The sequence below is a fragment of the Palaemon carinicauda genome, chromosome 36, assembly GCF_036898095.1.
Source record: "Palaemon carinicauda isolate YSFRI2023 chromosome 36, ASM3689809v2, whole genome shotgun sequence".
NCBI lineage: Eukaryota > Metazoa > Arthropoda > Malacostraca > Decapoda > Palaemonidae > Palaemon > Palaemon carinicauda.
Window position 1 is genome coordinate 8,594,439 of NC_090760.1, and position 16,774 is coordinate 8,611,212.

At 45.6% G+C, this 16,774-nt stretch overlaps 1 protein-coding gene across 1 annotated transcript in view; it reads right to left on the reverse strand.

Moving 5' to 3' along the window:
* Positions 1–16,269, reverse strand: part of Brr2 (U5 small nuclear ribonucleoprotein l(3)72Ab) — a 31,525-nt gene extending 15,256 nt beyond the window's left edge. The window contains exon 1 of the mRNA XM_068359925.1: positions 16,176–16,269. Coding sequence (XP_068216026.1) covers positions 16,176–16,220 — 45 coding nt within the window. The 5' untranslated portion in view covers positions 16,221–16,269. The remainder of the gene's footprint in view (positions 1–16,175) is intronic.
* Between the last annotated feature and the right edge of the window lie 505 nt (positions 16,270–16,774).

The following is a 16,774-nucleotide window of genomic DNA, read 5'->3' on the forward strand; positions in this document are numbered from 1 at the left end:
TAAAAGGAAGTTAATCGAAGAGGCCTATAAGAGGCGGAGAGATATAAAATAAATCTATAACTTTTGTTAAGCAAAATTAAGAAAGAGAGTCTATACTCTCTTAGACACCAATACTTCCGTCTAAGGGAAGGGTCGGCCATTGAAAGGTGAACGAGAGTTCATACTCTCTTCGTCACCATAATTAATCAAATTAATTCCAAAAGCTAACTAAGCTAATATAGAAGTTTCCAGTAAAGCGACAGCCGAAATCAAAGAGAAATACTTCACCAAAGTCGTGAAAATACTCCAAGAACATAAGCGTATCCCAGAACGTCTTGCCGGAAGCACGACAGAGGAATAATTGAGGAGGTGTCAACAAGAAGTACTTGAGTACCTGGCCACAGGTGGCGCTGGTAAATACACCCCCTTCTAGTATTGTGATAGCTGGCGTATCCCTCCATAGAATTCTGTCGGGCAACGGAGTTGACAGCTACATGATTATCGGGTAAGTTTAATATTGAAAATTTCATCATAGAGAGGTCAGGTTAGTCTCATTCATTTGGAAAATGCCTGAAGTTTCTCATAAAGTTATCAAAAATATGCAAAAAAAAAAAAAATGTAAATAGTTTTTTTCAAGGACGTACCAGTACGTCCATGGGGGTAAAGGAATGAGTTTTGTAAAACGTACCAGTACGTCCATTGGGGGTAAAAGGGTTAATTGCTGTATGCCATATGCTCACTTTGCTCGTGATTAAACATTATCTCATTGCTTCTATGTTCTGGCAAGCAAGATATGTTTCGCTACGTGCCTTAGCTCCGTTGGCTAATATGATAGCGGCCACCTGTATGTATGATTACGGGTAACTTAGAGTATGGCAGTGTAAGGTAAGTAGGTAAGGTTAGGGGGGGAAAGTTGAGGTTAGTTGATGTCCATATTTAATCCACAAGGAGGATATACAAAGGCTCCCAGTAATTAATAATTATACAAACTTTGAATATGATTACCTAAGTTATTATTACCCAGCGATTCATGGTAATGGGTTTAGACGAATGTACTACTGTTTTATTGAAATATACTGATTAAAATTGTTTTGGGAAAATTGTGGGGGTCTATGTATGATTACGGCTAACTTAGAATACGGTTGTGTTAGTCCCCCGTTAGGTAAGTAGGTAAGGACACGGCTTGTAGATTAGGTTAGGGGGTGAAAGTTGAGGTTAGTTGATGTCTATTTTCAATCCACAAGGGAGGAACTGGCCGCTGACATACAAAGGCTCCAAATTGTGTTAATGTAAAATAAAACAATTTGCATACTGGCAGACTGTCTTGAAGGATAACAGAAATGCAAAAAACAAAACAATTGGCTTGAACCAACAATAATGACAATAAAAGCATAAAATACGGACAAGCAGTCAGGAAAATACTGTTCACATCCTTAGTGCATTGATGAAATACTGTCATATACTGCCCTCAGTTTACTGGTTCATGTCGTAAAGAGGATTAATAATTGATCGGATATTTTGTAGTTAATGTCTTAGTTGATAAAGTAATTTATCATGCCATAAACACTCAAGCTATTGTTATACAATCAATTTAATGATAACTTATAAAAATTGGCATAATTACATAAGAATCAATCGAGACCAGATAGCTTTAGTATACGCACTTCATTGAACCCGTAACCACCAATTGTTTATATTATAATCTTCAATCATAGAAGAACGATATAATTCACTTCTTGACTTTGTTTTTTTTATTTGTTTCCTTTACCACATTATAAACATGACATAATTCGGTTGATATATGATAGTTTAATTGCTAGCGAAAATGAAATTCGTTATAAGAAATGGACGAGTGCTGGCTAGTTTGTTGTTTTTCTCTATTAGGTTAAATGGGGCTGGGCCATAATAACTTACATATCAGTCAATTTAAATGTGAAGTATGTTTTCCACTCAAAGTCCATTGTTTACATTTGAGAGACTGAAGGGGACTTACTGCGCATGCGTTTTTTTCCATGGATTGCGGAGCTTTCTGTGCATTTACAATGACGTATTTGTCAGGTGGGTTTTTAAACCAATTAATAGCTTTCAATTACTTCTTCATAAGTTCCCAGATGTTGTTCTACAACAGCCATTTTTTTCCTACCTTCGCCTTCAGTTTTAAGTTAACCACCATCTCGTAAAGATGTCTGGAAGGGTGAACTTAAGGGAAGTATATCAATAAACTATTTCGAAATATGATATTTTAATTATAAAATGTTATTTTTATAATAAAATAAATTTTTGAATATACTTACCCAGTGATTATATAAGCTGCAGCTCTGCTGCTCGACAGAAAACTCTACGTTCAAAATCCGCCAGCGATCGCTATGCAGGTAGGGGGTGTACATCAACAGCGCCATCTGTCGTGCAGGTACTCAGTACTCAATGTAAACACAGAACTCAATTTTCTCCTCGGTCCACTGGGTCTCTATTGGGGAGGAAGGGAGGGTCCTTTAATATATAATCACCGGGTAAGTATATTCAAAAATTTATTTTATTATAAAAATAACATTTTTCAATATTAAACTTAGCCGGTGATTATATAAGCTGATTCACACCCAGGGGGGTGGGTAGAGACCAGCAATAAATGTTTACATTATTATGAGCTAAGGATTTTTTATTTCATTTTAGCAGTTATTCAAAATAACAAACATAAAATAAATAAGTACCTGGTAAGGAAGTCGACTTGAACAATTACTCTGCCTTTTTAAGTACGTCTTCCTTACGGAGCCTCGCGATCCTCTTAGGATGCTGAGCGACCCCTAGGAGCTGAAGTATCAAGGGTTGCAACCCATACTACAGGACCTCATCAAAACCTCTAATCTAGGCGCTTCTCAAGAAAAGAATTTGACCACCCGCCAAATCAACCAGGATGCGAAAGGCTTCTTAGCCTTCCGGACAACCCAAAAACAACAATAAAAAACATTTCAAGAGAAAGATTAAAAAGGTTATGGAATTAGGGGAATGTAGTGGTTGAGCCCTCACCCACTACTGCACTCGCTGCTACGAATGGTCCCAGGGTGTAGCAGTTCTCGTAAAGAGACTGGACATCTTTAAGATAAAAAGACGCGAACACTGACTTGTTTCTCCAATAGGTTGCGTCCATTATACTCTGCAGAGATCTATTTTGTTTAAAGGCCACTGAAGTTGCGACAGCTCTAACTTCATGTGTCCTTACGTTCAGCAAAGCTTGGTCTTCCTCACTCAGATGGGAATGAGCTTCCCGTATCAACAGTCTGATATAATAGGATAAGGCATTCTTTGACATAGGCAAAGAAGGTTTCTTAATAGAACACCATAAAGCTTCTGACTGTCCTCGTAAAGGTTTAGTTCGTCTTAAATAGAACTTAAGAGCTCTAACAGGGCATAAGACCCTTTCTAGTTCATTTCCAACCATATTTGAAAGGCTTGGAATATCGAACGATTTCGGCCAAGGACGAGAAGGTAGCTCGTTTTTGGCTAGAAAACCAAGCTGTAAAGAACATGTAGCCGTTTCAGATGAAAATCCGATGTTCCTGCTGAAGGCGTGAATCTCACTGACTCTTTTAGCTGTGGCCAAGCAAACCAGGAAAAGTGTCTTTAAAGTGAGATCTTTAAAGGAGGCTGATTGTAGTGGCTCGAACCTTTCTGACATAAGGAATCTTAGTACCACGTCTAAATTCCAACCAGGTGTAGCCAAACGACGCTCCTTCGTGGTCTCAAAAGACTTAAGGAGGTCCTGTAGATCTTTGTTGTTGGAAAGATCTAAGCCTCTGTGACGGAAGACTGATGCCAACATGCTTCTGTAACCTTTGATAGTGGGAGCTGAAAGAGATCTTTCTTTCCTCAGGTATAATAGGAAGTCAGCTATTTGGGTTACAGAGGTACTGGTCGAGGATACTGATACTGACTTGCACCAGTTTCGGAAGACTTCCCACTTCGACTGGTAGACTCTAAGAGTGGATGTCCTCCTTGCTCTAGCAATCGCCCTGGCTGCCTCCTTCGAAAAGCCTCTAGCTCTAGAGAGTCTTTCGATAGTCTGAAGGCAGTCAGACGAAGAGCGTGGAGGCCTTGGTGTACCTTCTTTACGTGTGGCTGACGTAGAAGGTCCACCCTTAGAGGAAGAGTTCTGGGAACGTCCACTAGCCATTGAAGTACCTCGGTGAACCATTCTCTCGCGGGCCAGAGGGGAGCAACTAACGTCAACCTTGTCCCTTCGTGAGAGGCGAACTTCTGCAGTACCTTGTTGACAATCTTGAACGGGGGGAATGCATATAGGTCTAGATGTGACCAATCCAGTAGAAAGGCATCTATATGAACTGCTGCTGGGTCCGGGATTGGTGAGCAATATATTGGGAGCCTCTTGGTCATCGAGGTTGCGAAGAGATCTATGGTAGGCTGGCCCCATGTGGCCCACAGTCTCTTTCACACATCCTTGTGTAGGGTCCATTCTGTTGGAATGATTTGTCCCTTCCGACTGAGGCAATCTGCCATGACATTCAAGTTGCCTTGGATGAACCTCGTTACTAGAGAAAGGTTTAGATCTTTTGACCAGGTGAGGAGGTCCCTTGCGATCTCGTACAACGTCATAGAATGGGTCCCTCCTTGCTTGGAGATGTACGCCAAAGCCGTGGTGTTGTCCGAGTTCACCTCCACCACTTTGCCTTGAAGGAGGGACTTGAAGCTTTTCAAGGCCAGATGAACTGCCAGTAGCTCCTTGCAGTTGATATGTAACGTTCTTTGATGCGAGTTCCAAGTTCCCGAGCATTCCCGACCGTCTAATGTCGCACCCCAGCCCGTGTCCGATGCGTCCGAGAAGAGAACGTGGTTGGGGGTCTGAACAGCCAGGGGCAGACCCTCTCTGAGGCTGATACTGTCCTTCCACCAAGTCAGGGACGACTTCATCTTCTCGGAAATGGGGATCGAGACCGCTTCTAGCGTCTTGTCCTTTTTCCAGTAAACAGCTAGGTGAAATTGAAGGGGACGGAGGTGTAGTCTCCCTAACGAAACGAACTGTTCCAGGGATGATAGCGTCCCTATCAGACTCATCCACTGTCTGACTGAACATCGTTCCTTCTTCAGCATGTTCTGGATGCATACCTGGGCTTGACTTGTTCTGGGGGCCGACGGAAAAGCCCGAAAAGCTTGACTGTGAATCTCCATCCCTAAATACACAATAGTTTGGGATGGGACCAGTTGAGACTTTTCCATATTGACCAGGAGACCCAATTCCTTGATCAGATCTAGAGTCCACTTTAGATTCTCCAGACAGCGACGACTGGAAGAGGCTCTTAGAAGCCAGTCGTCCAAATAGAGGGAGGCTCTGATGTCCGCTAAATGAAGGAATTTGGCTATATTCCTCATCAGCCTCGTAAACACAAGAGGAGCTGTGCTTAGGCCAAAGCACAGGGCTTGAAATTGGTAGACAACCTTTTCGTAAACGAATCTCAGAAGGTTGGGAGTCTGGGTGGATGGGGACGTGAAAGTATGCGTCCCTTAGGTCTAAAGAGACCATCCAGTCTTCCTTTCTGACCGCTGCTAGAACGGACTTTGTGGTCTCCATGGCGAACGTCTGCTTTGTGACAAAGACATTCAGCGCACTGACGTCTAGCACCGGCCTCCACCCTCCTGTCTTCTTTACCACTAAGAAGAGACGGTTGTAGAAGCCCGGGGATTGATGGTCCCGGACTTTGACTACCGCTCCCTTTTCTAGTAATAGAGACACCTCCTGCTTCAAAGCTCGTCTCTTGTCTTCCTCTCTGTACCTGGGAGAGAGATCGATGGGACACGTTGCTAGAGGGGGTTTGCGTACAAACGGGATCTTGTACCCTTCTCTGAGCAGCTTCACAGATTGTGCATCTGCGCCTCTTTTCTCCCAGGTCTGCCAGAAGTTCTTGAGTCTGGCTCCCACTGCTGTCTGAAGAAGGAGGCAGTCAGACTCTGCCTTTAAAGGACTTGGTACCTTTCTTCTTCCCACGTCTCCCTTCGGCACGAGCTCTGCTGGAGGCTCTGCCACGAAAGGGCGGAATGAATCTGGACGCTGGAGTGTCCATCCTGGGTCTTGACAAGGTAGGCAAAGGGGTGGCTTTGCGGGCAGAGGACGCAACCAGGTCATGGGTGTCCTTCTGAATCAAAGAGGCAGCAATCTCCTTAATCAAGTCCTCTGGAAAAAGGCACTTTGAGAGAGGAGCAAAAAGAAGTTCTGATCTCTGACACGGTGTTACTCCAGCTGACAGGAAAGAGCAAAGGTTCTCCCGTTTCTTGAGGACCCCGGATACGAACGAAGCCGCAAGCTCACTAGATCCGTCATGTATGGCCTTGTCCATGCAGGACATTATGAGCAAGGAAGATTCCTTGTCAGACGGGGAGATCTTCCTGCTCAAAGCTCCCAGACACCAGTCCAAAAAGTTAAAGACCTCGAAGGCTCTAAACACTCCTTTCAACAGATGGTCTAGGTCCGTAGGAGACCAGCATATCTTAGAGCGTCTCATGGCTAGCCTGCGGGGAGAGTCTACCAGGCTTGAGAAGTCGCCCTGGGCAGAGGCAGGAACTCCCAAGCAGAGAACTTCTCCCGTGGCATACCAGACGCTCGATCTGGAAGAGAGTTTCGCAGGGGGAAACGTAAACGCTGTCTTCCCTAGGTTCTTTTTGGACTGCATCCAATCTCCTAAAACTCGTAAAGCTCTCTTGGACAAGCGGGCGAGGACGAGTTTCGTAAAGGCAGGCGCGGATGACTGCGTACCTGAAGCAAACTCTGACGGAGGGGGAGCGTGGAGCCGCAGACACAAACTGGTCCGGATACATCTCTTTGAACAGAGCAAGAACTTTTCTAAAGTCCAAAGAGGGTTGCGTGGTCTTGGGTTCGTCAAGGTCCGTATGTGGGTCATCAATGTGTGCCGCGTCGTCATCATCAGAGAGTCCATCATCTGAGAATTGAGGAGGAAGCGGCAAAGGAGTAGGAATCGGCTGGTCAGCTGAGTCCGGCAGCACGGGTGCACGCGTAACTGAACCGGACGCAACGTCATGGAACTGTTGCCCAGTCTGTGAACTGGCAACAACCATAGCAGCGCGGGGACGCATAGCGTCTACTCCAGACTGTCTAGTCTGATGTGGGCGAGCAGAGGTAACCACACTGGGTTGCGGAGGTTGACGCACCGCGTCAAAACAAAACAACTTAGACTGTTGTTGTACCTCGCGAACGTCAACGGAAGGTTCCGTGCGTCGCTGAACGTCAACATGCGGCTGGCAGGGTACACTGGAACGCATGGGTGGCGGGACTCTCTCAGCTGGAGTGCGGCAGAAGGTCGCTTCAGCGTCCACAGGACGCACAACCGTGGGTGGTTGTAGGCTAGAGGTTGGTGCAGCGTCAACCTTCTCCGCACGAAAGTCCTGCATCAATGACGTTAACTGAAACTGCATGGTCTGCAGCAAAGACCACTTAGGGTCTACAGGAGCAGGTGCGGCAACAGACGGTGTGACTGCCTGATGCGGTACCGCTTTGCCTCTCTTAGGAGGTGAGCAGTCGTCGGAAGACTGCAGCGAGTCCGAACTGACCCAGTGGCTACAACTGGGCCGTTGGACTTGCGCGGAAGGGACCGACTTGCGCTTAAGAGGCCGCGAGACCTTGGTCCATGGTTTCTTACGAGAAACCTCTTCCGCAGACGAGGAATAAATGGGCTCTCTCGTCTTTGTGTGGGTGGGGCGATCTTGGGTAGATACGCCCGAAACCACGGAGGGAACGTCTGTTCGCTGATTAAAGCCTCTCGAACCCTTTGGTCGTACGACATTGCTTCTCCCCTGGGCTTGGGAGCTTGCAAGAGGTCCCGGACTGGGAGGACGACAGGCACGAACAGACGAACCCTCAAGCGCAACACTATCCACAACACTATCACTCACTTTATCACTACCCACTGCACTCTTACACTTCAGCTCCATGAGCTGGTTACGGTCACTAGCCAAGGACTCGACTCTCTCACCCAGAGCTTGGATGGCACGCATCATATCTGCCATCGAAGGTTCTTGAGTGCTAGAAGGGGGATCAGGAGCAACCACTACAGGGGAAGGAATAGATTGTGGGGCATGAGGAGAGGAAAATTCAACGGAGCGAGACGAACTTCTCCTGACTCTATCTCTCTCTAGCCTACGTGTATATTTCTGGAATTCGATAAAATCGAATTCCGAAAGCCCAACGCATTCCTCACATCAATCTTCCAATTGACAGGTTTTATCCCGACAATTGGAACAAACGGTGTGAGGATCGATAGAGGCCTTCGGAAGACGCCTTGAACAGTCCCTAGCATTACACTTCCTGAATTTAGGGACTTGAGAAGGGTCAGCCATTTTGAATTAGTCAAAGGGGAATTCAAAAACTATCCAAAGTCATCAACAAATAATCCGATATCAACAAAAGAATGCAAGGATGTATTGAAGATAAAGCCTGCAAAGCGAAAGCTCAAAACTAGAAATGTGTACTTCACCAAAAAGATGTGAAAACCAATCCAGTTAGCAACAGCGAATTAGTAGGTCTTGCCGGTGGCACGACAGAGAGAAAATTGAGTTCTGTGTTTACATTGAGTACTGAGTACCTGCACGACAGATGGCGCTGTTGATGTACACCCCCTACCTGCATAGCGATCGCTGGCGGATTTTGAACGTAGAGTTTTCTGTCGAGCAGCAGAGCTGCAGCTTATATAATCACCGGCTAAGTTTAATATTGAAAAATAAATTTTTTAATATACTTACCCGGTGAATATATAATAGCTGACGTCTCCGGCGGCTCGACAGAAAAACACAAAAACTCGCGAGCGATCGCTATGAAGGTTGCGGGTGTGCCCACCAGCGCCAACTATCGGCCAGATACCGCATATACATGTAAACAGCTCCAATTCTTCTCATCCCGCTGGGTCTCTATCGGGGAGGAAGGGGGGGCCTTTAATTTATATATTCACCGGGTAAGTATATTCAAAAATTTATTTTATAATTAAAATATCATTTTTAAATATTTAACTTAGCCGGTGAATATATAATAGCTGATTCACACCCATGGTGGTGGGTAGAGACCAGAATTAATAAAGTTTACAGCGTATATGCTTAGAGTTTTTGACAGTTATATCATAACAAAACACAAATACATGTATATATAGGTACCTGGTAAGGAAGTCGACTTAGACGATTACTCTGCCTTGTTAGTCTGTCTTCCTCACGAAGCCCAGCGATCCTCTTAGGATGCTGAAAGACTCCCAGGAGCTGAAGTATCAAGGGCTGCAACCCATACAACAGGACCTCATCAAACCCCTAATCTGGGCGCTCTCAAGAAATGACATTTGACCACCCGCCAAATCAACCAGGATGCGAAAGGCTTCTTAGCCTTCCGTACAACCCAAAAACAAGATTAAAAACATTTCAAGAGACAGATTAAAAGGATATTGGAATTAAGGGAATGTAGTGGTAGAACCCTCACCCACTACTGCACTCGCTGCAACGAATGGACCCAGTGTGTAGCAGTCCTCGTAAAGAGTCTGGTCATCTTTTAAGTAAAATGACGCGAATACCGACTTGCTTCTCCAAAAGGTCGCGTCCATAATACTTTGCAGAGATCTATTTTGCTTAAAGGCCACGGAAGTTGCTATAGCTCTTACTTCGTGCGTCTTAACCTTAAGCAAGCATCGGTCTTTTTCATTCAAGTGAGAATGAGCCTCTCGTATTAAAAATCTGATAAAATATGACAAAGCATTCTTTGACATAGGCAATGATGGTTTCTTAACTGAGCACCATAATGCCTCAGATCCACCTCGTAAGGACTTAGTACGAGCTAAGTAGAACTTAAGAGCTCTAACTGGACACAGCACTCTTTCAAGTTCGTTGCCTACGATCTCTGACAGGCAAGGTATATCAAAGGACTTAGGCCAAGGACGAGAAGGCAGTTCATTTTTTGGCCAGGAAACCAAGTTGAAGTGAACATGTGGCTTTTTCTGTAGAAAAGTCGATGTTCTTACTGAAGGCATGAATTTCACTGACCCTTTTAGCCGAAGCCAAGCACACTAGGAAAAGCGTCTTGAGGGTGAGATCCTTCAGGGAAGCTGAATGTAATGGCTCAAACCTGTCTGACATTAGGAACCTTAGGACCACGTCTAAGTTCCATCCAGGAGTTGCCAAACGACGTTCCTTAGAGGTCTCGAAAGACTTAAGGAGATCTTTATTGTTGGAAAGATCTAAGCCTCTATGACGAAAGACCGAAGCCAACATGCTCCTGTAGCCCTTAATCGTGGGAGCTGAGAGGGAGCGAACATTTCTCAGATGTAAAAGAAAATCTGCGATTTGGGCTACAGAGGTACTGGAAGAGGACACAGATGCTGACTTGCACCAGTCTCGAAAGACTTGCCACTTCGACTGGTATACTCTGATGGTAGAAGCTCTCCTAGCTCTCGCAATCGCACTGGCTGCCTCCTTCGAAAAGCCTCGAGCTCTTGAGAGTCTCTCGATAGTCTGAAGGCAGTCAGACGAAGCGCGGGGAGGCTTTGATGAACATTCTTTACGTGGGGCTGACGTAAGAGATCTACCCTTAGAGGAAGACTTCTTGGAATGTCTACCAGCCATTGAAGTACCTCGGTGAACCACTCTCTCGCGGGCCAGAGGGGAGCAACCAACGTCAACCTTGTCCCTTCGTGAGAGGCGAACTTCTACAGTACCTTGTTGACTATCTTGAATGGTGGGAATGCATATAAGTCCAGATGAGACCAATCCAGTAGAAACGCGTCTATGTGGATCGCCTCTGGATCTGGGACTGGTGAGCAATAGATTGGTAACCTTTTGGTCAACGAGGTGGCAAAGAGGTCTATGGTGGGTTGACCCCAAGTCGCCCAAAGACTCTTGCACACGTCCTTGTGGAGGGTCCATTCCGTGGGTATCACCTGACCCCTCCGACTGAGACAGTCTGCCAAGACGTTCAAGTCCCCCTGAATGAATCTCGTCAACAGGGAGATGCCTCGATTTCTTGACCATATGAGAAGGTCCCTTGCGATCTCGTACAGCGTGAGGGAGTGTGTGCCTCCTTGCTTGGAGATGTACGCCAAAGCTGTGGTGTTGTCTGAGTTGACCTCTACCACTTTGTTTCGAAGAAAGCTTTCGAATTTCATCAAGGCCAAGTGGACTGCTAATAGCTCCTTGCCATTGATGTGCATGCTCTTCTGACTTAAGGTCCACAGACCCGAGCATTCCCGACCGTCCAGGGTCGCACCCCAACCCAAATCTGACGCGTCTGAGAACAACACGTGGTTTGGGTTCTTGACTGCTAGGGATAGTCCCTCTCTCAGACTGATATTGCTGTCCCACCATTTCAGGCATGCCTTTACTGATTCGGAGACTGGGATTGATACCGTCTCTAACGTCTTGTCCTTGTTCCAGTGAGAGGCTAGATGGAACTGGAGAGGCCGAAGGTGTAGTCTCCCTTGCAAGACAAACTGCTCCAGGGATGAGAGAGTCCCTACGAGACTCATCCAACTCCTGACTGAACAACGTTCTCTTTTCAGCATTAGTTGGACTTTGAGCAGGGCTTGTTCTATTCGGGTGGCAGACGGAAAAGCCCGAAAAACTGGACTGCGAATCTCCATCCCCAAATATAGAATAGTCTGGGATGGGATCAGTTGGGACTTTTCTAGGTTGACCAAAAGTCCCAACTCCTTGGCCAGACCCAACGTCCAATGTAGATCCTGCAGACAGCGATGACTGGACGATGCTCTGAGAAGCCAGTCGTCCAAGTACAGGGAGGCTCGGATTCCCGATAGATGGAGGAATTTTGCCACATTCCTCATGAGCCTCGTAAACACGAGAGGAGCAGGACTGAGGCCAAAGCACAGGGCTCGAAACTGGTACACCACATTCCTGTAAACAAACCTCAGAAACGGTTGGGAATCCGGGTGTATAGGAATGTGGAAGTACGCATCTCGTAGGTCGAGAGAGACCATCCAGTCTCCCTCTCTGACCGCTGCTAAGACGGACTTTGTGGTCTCCATCGTGAATTTTGTTTTTGTAACAAAAACGTTGAGCGCACTGACGTCTAGCACCGGTCTCCAACCTCCTGTATGCTTTGGGACTAGGAAGAGACGGTTGTAAAACCCAGGTGATTGAAGGTCCGAGACTTTCACCACCGCTCCCTTCTCTAGCAACAGAGACACTTCTTGATTTAGGGCTTGTCTCTTTGACTCCTCTCGGTACCTGGGAGAGAGGTCTATGGGAGTTGTTACTAGAGGAGGTTTGCGTACAAACGGTATTTTGTACCCCTCTCTGAGCAACAGAACAGACTCTTGGTCTGCACCCCTCTTCTCCCAGGCCTGCCAGAAGCTCTTCAATCTGGCACCTACCGCTGTCTGAGGCTGTGGGCAGTCAGACTCTGCCACGGGAGGACTTGGCTCCTCTCTTCTTACCTCTCTTTCCCTCGGCACGAGAGCTTCCCCTGCTGGGAGCTCTGCCACGAAAGGGCGGGATAAATCTAGATGCAGGAGTCACGATCCTGGGTCTCACAGCAAAGGATGAAGAAGGAGCCCCTTTGCGAGCAGAGGACGCCATCAGGTCATGGGTGTCCTTCTGCACAAGCGAAGCAGCTATATCCTTAACCAGCTGTTGCGGAAACAAGGCCGCTGATAAGGGAGCAAAGAGCAGTTCCGATCTCTGACAGGGAGTAACTCCTGCCGAAAGGAAAGAGCAAAGGGTTTCTCGCTTCTTTAAGACTCCCGACGTAAAGGTGGAGGCGAGCTCATTGGAGCCATCGCGGATGGCTTTATCCATACAGGACATGATAAGTAAGGAAACATCTTGGTCGGCAGCCGAGATCTTCCTACTTAAAGCTCCTAATGACCAGTCAAGAAAGTTAAACACTTCAAAGGCCCTGTATACGCCTTTAAGCAGATGGTCAAGGTCCGAGGAGGACCAACAAATCTTCGAGCGTCTCATGGCCAGGCGACGGGGAGAGTCTACGAGGCTTGAGAAGTCACCCTGGGCAGAGGCAGGGACTCCCAAGCCGAGAACTTCTCCCTTGTCATACCAGACGCTCGATCTAGAAGCAAGCTTAGAAGGAAGGAAGGCAAAGGCCGTCTTCCCCAAACTCCTCCTGGTATCCAACCAGTCGCCTAGAAGACGTAAAGCCCTCTTGGAAGAGCGAGAAAGCACTAGCTTAGTAAAGGCTGGCTTGGTAGCAGGTAAGCCTAGAGCAAACTCAGACGGAGGCGAACGAGGAGCAACAGCAACAAAGTGATCTGGAAAAAGATCCTTGAAAATCAACATGATCTTCTTAAAGTCCATCGAAGGAGGAACCGCCTTAGGTTCATCTACATCTGAAGGATTATCATCAGGATGAGGATCAGCAACGTCCTCATCTGAAGGAGCTTCGTCCGATAACTGCTGAGTTACAAGTAAGGGCGAGACCTGCCTTGGTGGCAATGCTTGACAAGCAGAGTCCACACGCACCGGAGCATCAGTAGCAGTCCAGGACGCTACGTCATGTAACTGCTTAACAGCCTGACTGTCAACAACAACAGGAGCGGGAGGACGCTCGACGTCAACTCGAGACTGCCTTGACTGCCTAGACTGAGCAGTCAAAACAACTCTTGACTGCGGTGCTTGACGCTCAACGTCAAAACAAGTCAACTTCGCTGGTTGGCGAACGTCCTGAACGTCAACAAGAGCATTCGGCAGCGGCTGAACGTCCACATGCGGCTGAAAGTCAACACGGGACTGCATCGAGTGAGGCTCTACAAAACGTGATTGACGTGACTTTGTAACGCCAACGTCAACAGGACGAGCAAAGGCTCGTTTGGGCGGCTGACGGCCAGGATCTTGATCAGCTAAGCGGCGAGGATCATCGTGAACCTTTTCAGCAGAATAGTCCTCCATAAGAGAGGCAAGCTTATTCTGCATGTCTTGCAGTACAACCCATTTAGGATCAACGGGAATGGGTGCGGTAAGAGACGAGGGTAACGTCTGTGACTGCAAAACATTGCCTACACTAAGACTCTCGGAGCCTGTGTTACACTTCTGTTTAGGCGGAGAGCAGTCTTCCGATGACTGCACAGGGTCAGAGCTGTCCCAATGGCTACAACCAGGACGCTGGACCTGTCCTGAAGGGACTGACTTTCGCTTTAAGGGTCTCGAAACCTTGCTCCACGGTTTCTTACGCGAAAAGCCTTCGGATGACGAGGAGAAAACCGTCTCGCTCGTCTTATGGTAGGGGCGGTCTTGACGAGACACGCCTGAAACCATAGAGGGAACGTCTGTTCGTTGGTTAAAGCCTCTCGAACCCATAAGTCCTACGACATTACTTCTCCCTGGGGCTTGGGAGCTTGCAAGAGGTCTCGGACTAGGCGAACGACAGGCATGAACAGACGAACCTTCGGTCGCAACACTGATAACACTTTGCGCACTAATCACTTTCCCACGATTTTCTAATGTGGCACTCTGACACTTTAACTCTTTTACGTCCGCCATGAGTTGATTACGGTCCGTAGCTAACGACTCAACTCTCTCGCCCAAAGCATGAATGGCACGTAACATATCCCGCATTGATGGTTCCTGAGTGCTAGTAGAGGGTTCAGGCACAACTACTACAGGGGAAGGATTAGGTTCAGGGGCATGGGAGGAGGAAAGTTCTAACGATCTAGAAGAACTTCTCCTCACCCTATCTCTCTCTAGCTTACGAGAAATTCGAGAATACTTGTCAAACTCAAGCCAATCGAATTCCGAAAGGCCCACGCACTCCTCACACCGATCTCCTAATTGACAGGTTTTACCCCGACAATTAGAACACACAGTATGTGGGTCGAGAGAGGCCTTTGGAAGACGCTTATTGCAATCCCTAGCATTACATTTACGAAATCTAGGAATTGGAGAAGGGTCAGCCATTTTGAAAAGTCAAAGAAAGTCCAAAAAACAATCCAAAGTCATCAACAATTAAATCTATCCAAAAAAGAGTTCAAGAGTTTAAGTTGAAGATAAAACACCTGCACTGCGAAAGCTCAAACCAAAAGGAAGTACTTCACCAAGACTGTTGAAAAACTCCAGGTTAACAGCGAGTATTGGAACACCTTGTCGATCAGACCGACAGAGAAGAATTGGAGCTGTTTACATGTATATGCGGTATCTGGCCGATAGTTGGCGCTGGTGGGCACACCCGCAACCTTCATAGCGATCGCTCGCGAGTTTTTGTGTTTTTCTGTCGAGCCGCCGGAGACGTCAGCTATTATATATTCACCGGCTAAGTTAAATATTTAAAATAGTGTAATTACGTTTATGTCGGCAATTGATTATGATGGAAATGCTCTCCGTTCAGTGTAAAGCTATTGTTACTCATGTGAAATTAAAACATCAACAGCGAAATTAGGTCTCAAAGATCTGATTCTGACTTAATTTTCAGGGAAGGCCAGCACATTTTCTACTGCAAAGCTTTTGTAATGATTGCCAAGAAAACAAAAAAAGGCAACGATGTCAATCATAAGGTAAGGAATTAGTTGTGATTTACTTTTTCACCATGGAAGGATTTATTTGTGATTTACTTTATCATAATCTAAGGATTTATTTGTGAATTACTTTTAGTTTGTGACCGAGGGGTTGTGACTTGGGAACTACTTACCGGTTCCTAGGTTAGGTGGGTTTGTTAGGTTCTGTACCCTTTAACAAATCTCAAAAGTTAACTAATCATGTTCTGGCATATTTTCAACCATTTACATGAACCATATACTTTTCCACCTGGTTATCTTGGGCTTATTTAGCATTTCTGACCATTATTATTGTTGCAAATCACTCGTTTTATGACATTTCCCCACCCAAAAAACCCCGGTTCCCCACTGGTGTCCCCCATAATTGTCTTCATATAAGTGGGTCCAAAAACTCATGAAAGGGTGGTTTGCCCCTCAATAATCAAGGACAGAAATGCATAAAACACAAGATAACGAGTGGGAAAAATATATGGTTCATGTATTTGGCTAGAAATTAGAGTATCATATATTTACCCATAATTCACACTGGCATCTATAGCCATGTCAACTTTGGCTGCATGAATCTACACACGTTCACCGAACCCGTAACCTGTAATTCCTTATATTAATATAAACTTTAATGATTGAAGAACAATGTCAACTACTTGAAGAACAATATTAACTACTTGATCGCTTAATCAGTATTTTACTTACTGCTTTATATTCATATTGGAGCTGGCGGGCTGTTTGGTCCGCCATCTCGCCGTGTTATTTACAGTCGAAACGTTGTCAACATTGAATGCCGCAGAGTGTGAAGTAAGCCAGCAGTTTAAAGCAGGCTTTAAAATATCATACACATAAGATTATTCTATTTATTTTGTTCGAATTTATGTGTTTTGTTGATGTTATTAGTCCATTTCCTTACATAGCTTATGAATGTATTATAATATAAGTAAGCATTTATATTATCTTCTTATAATACTCTGTTTATATTGTAAATGTTTATAAAAAGAGCTTAGTGTTAGTCATTTACTATTCGCTGCTTCACGACTGTTGTTATTATGGCTTTCAGCACCGTTCAGTACAAATTTTAATTATTTTTGCCATGATTTTACAATAGTTCAATTTGCAATAAATTTTTCACGGATTTATTATTAAAAGTGAAAAATATAGAAATTATTTCTAATTTATATATCGACGGTTTCAGGGTTACATCAACTCAAGCATATTGTTACAGGAACAGGCATTCTTGTCTGTGGTCGGGAAACTCAATTTTATTTTATCTTACATTGAATCATTAATTTTCAGTTCGA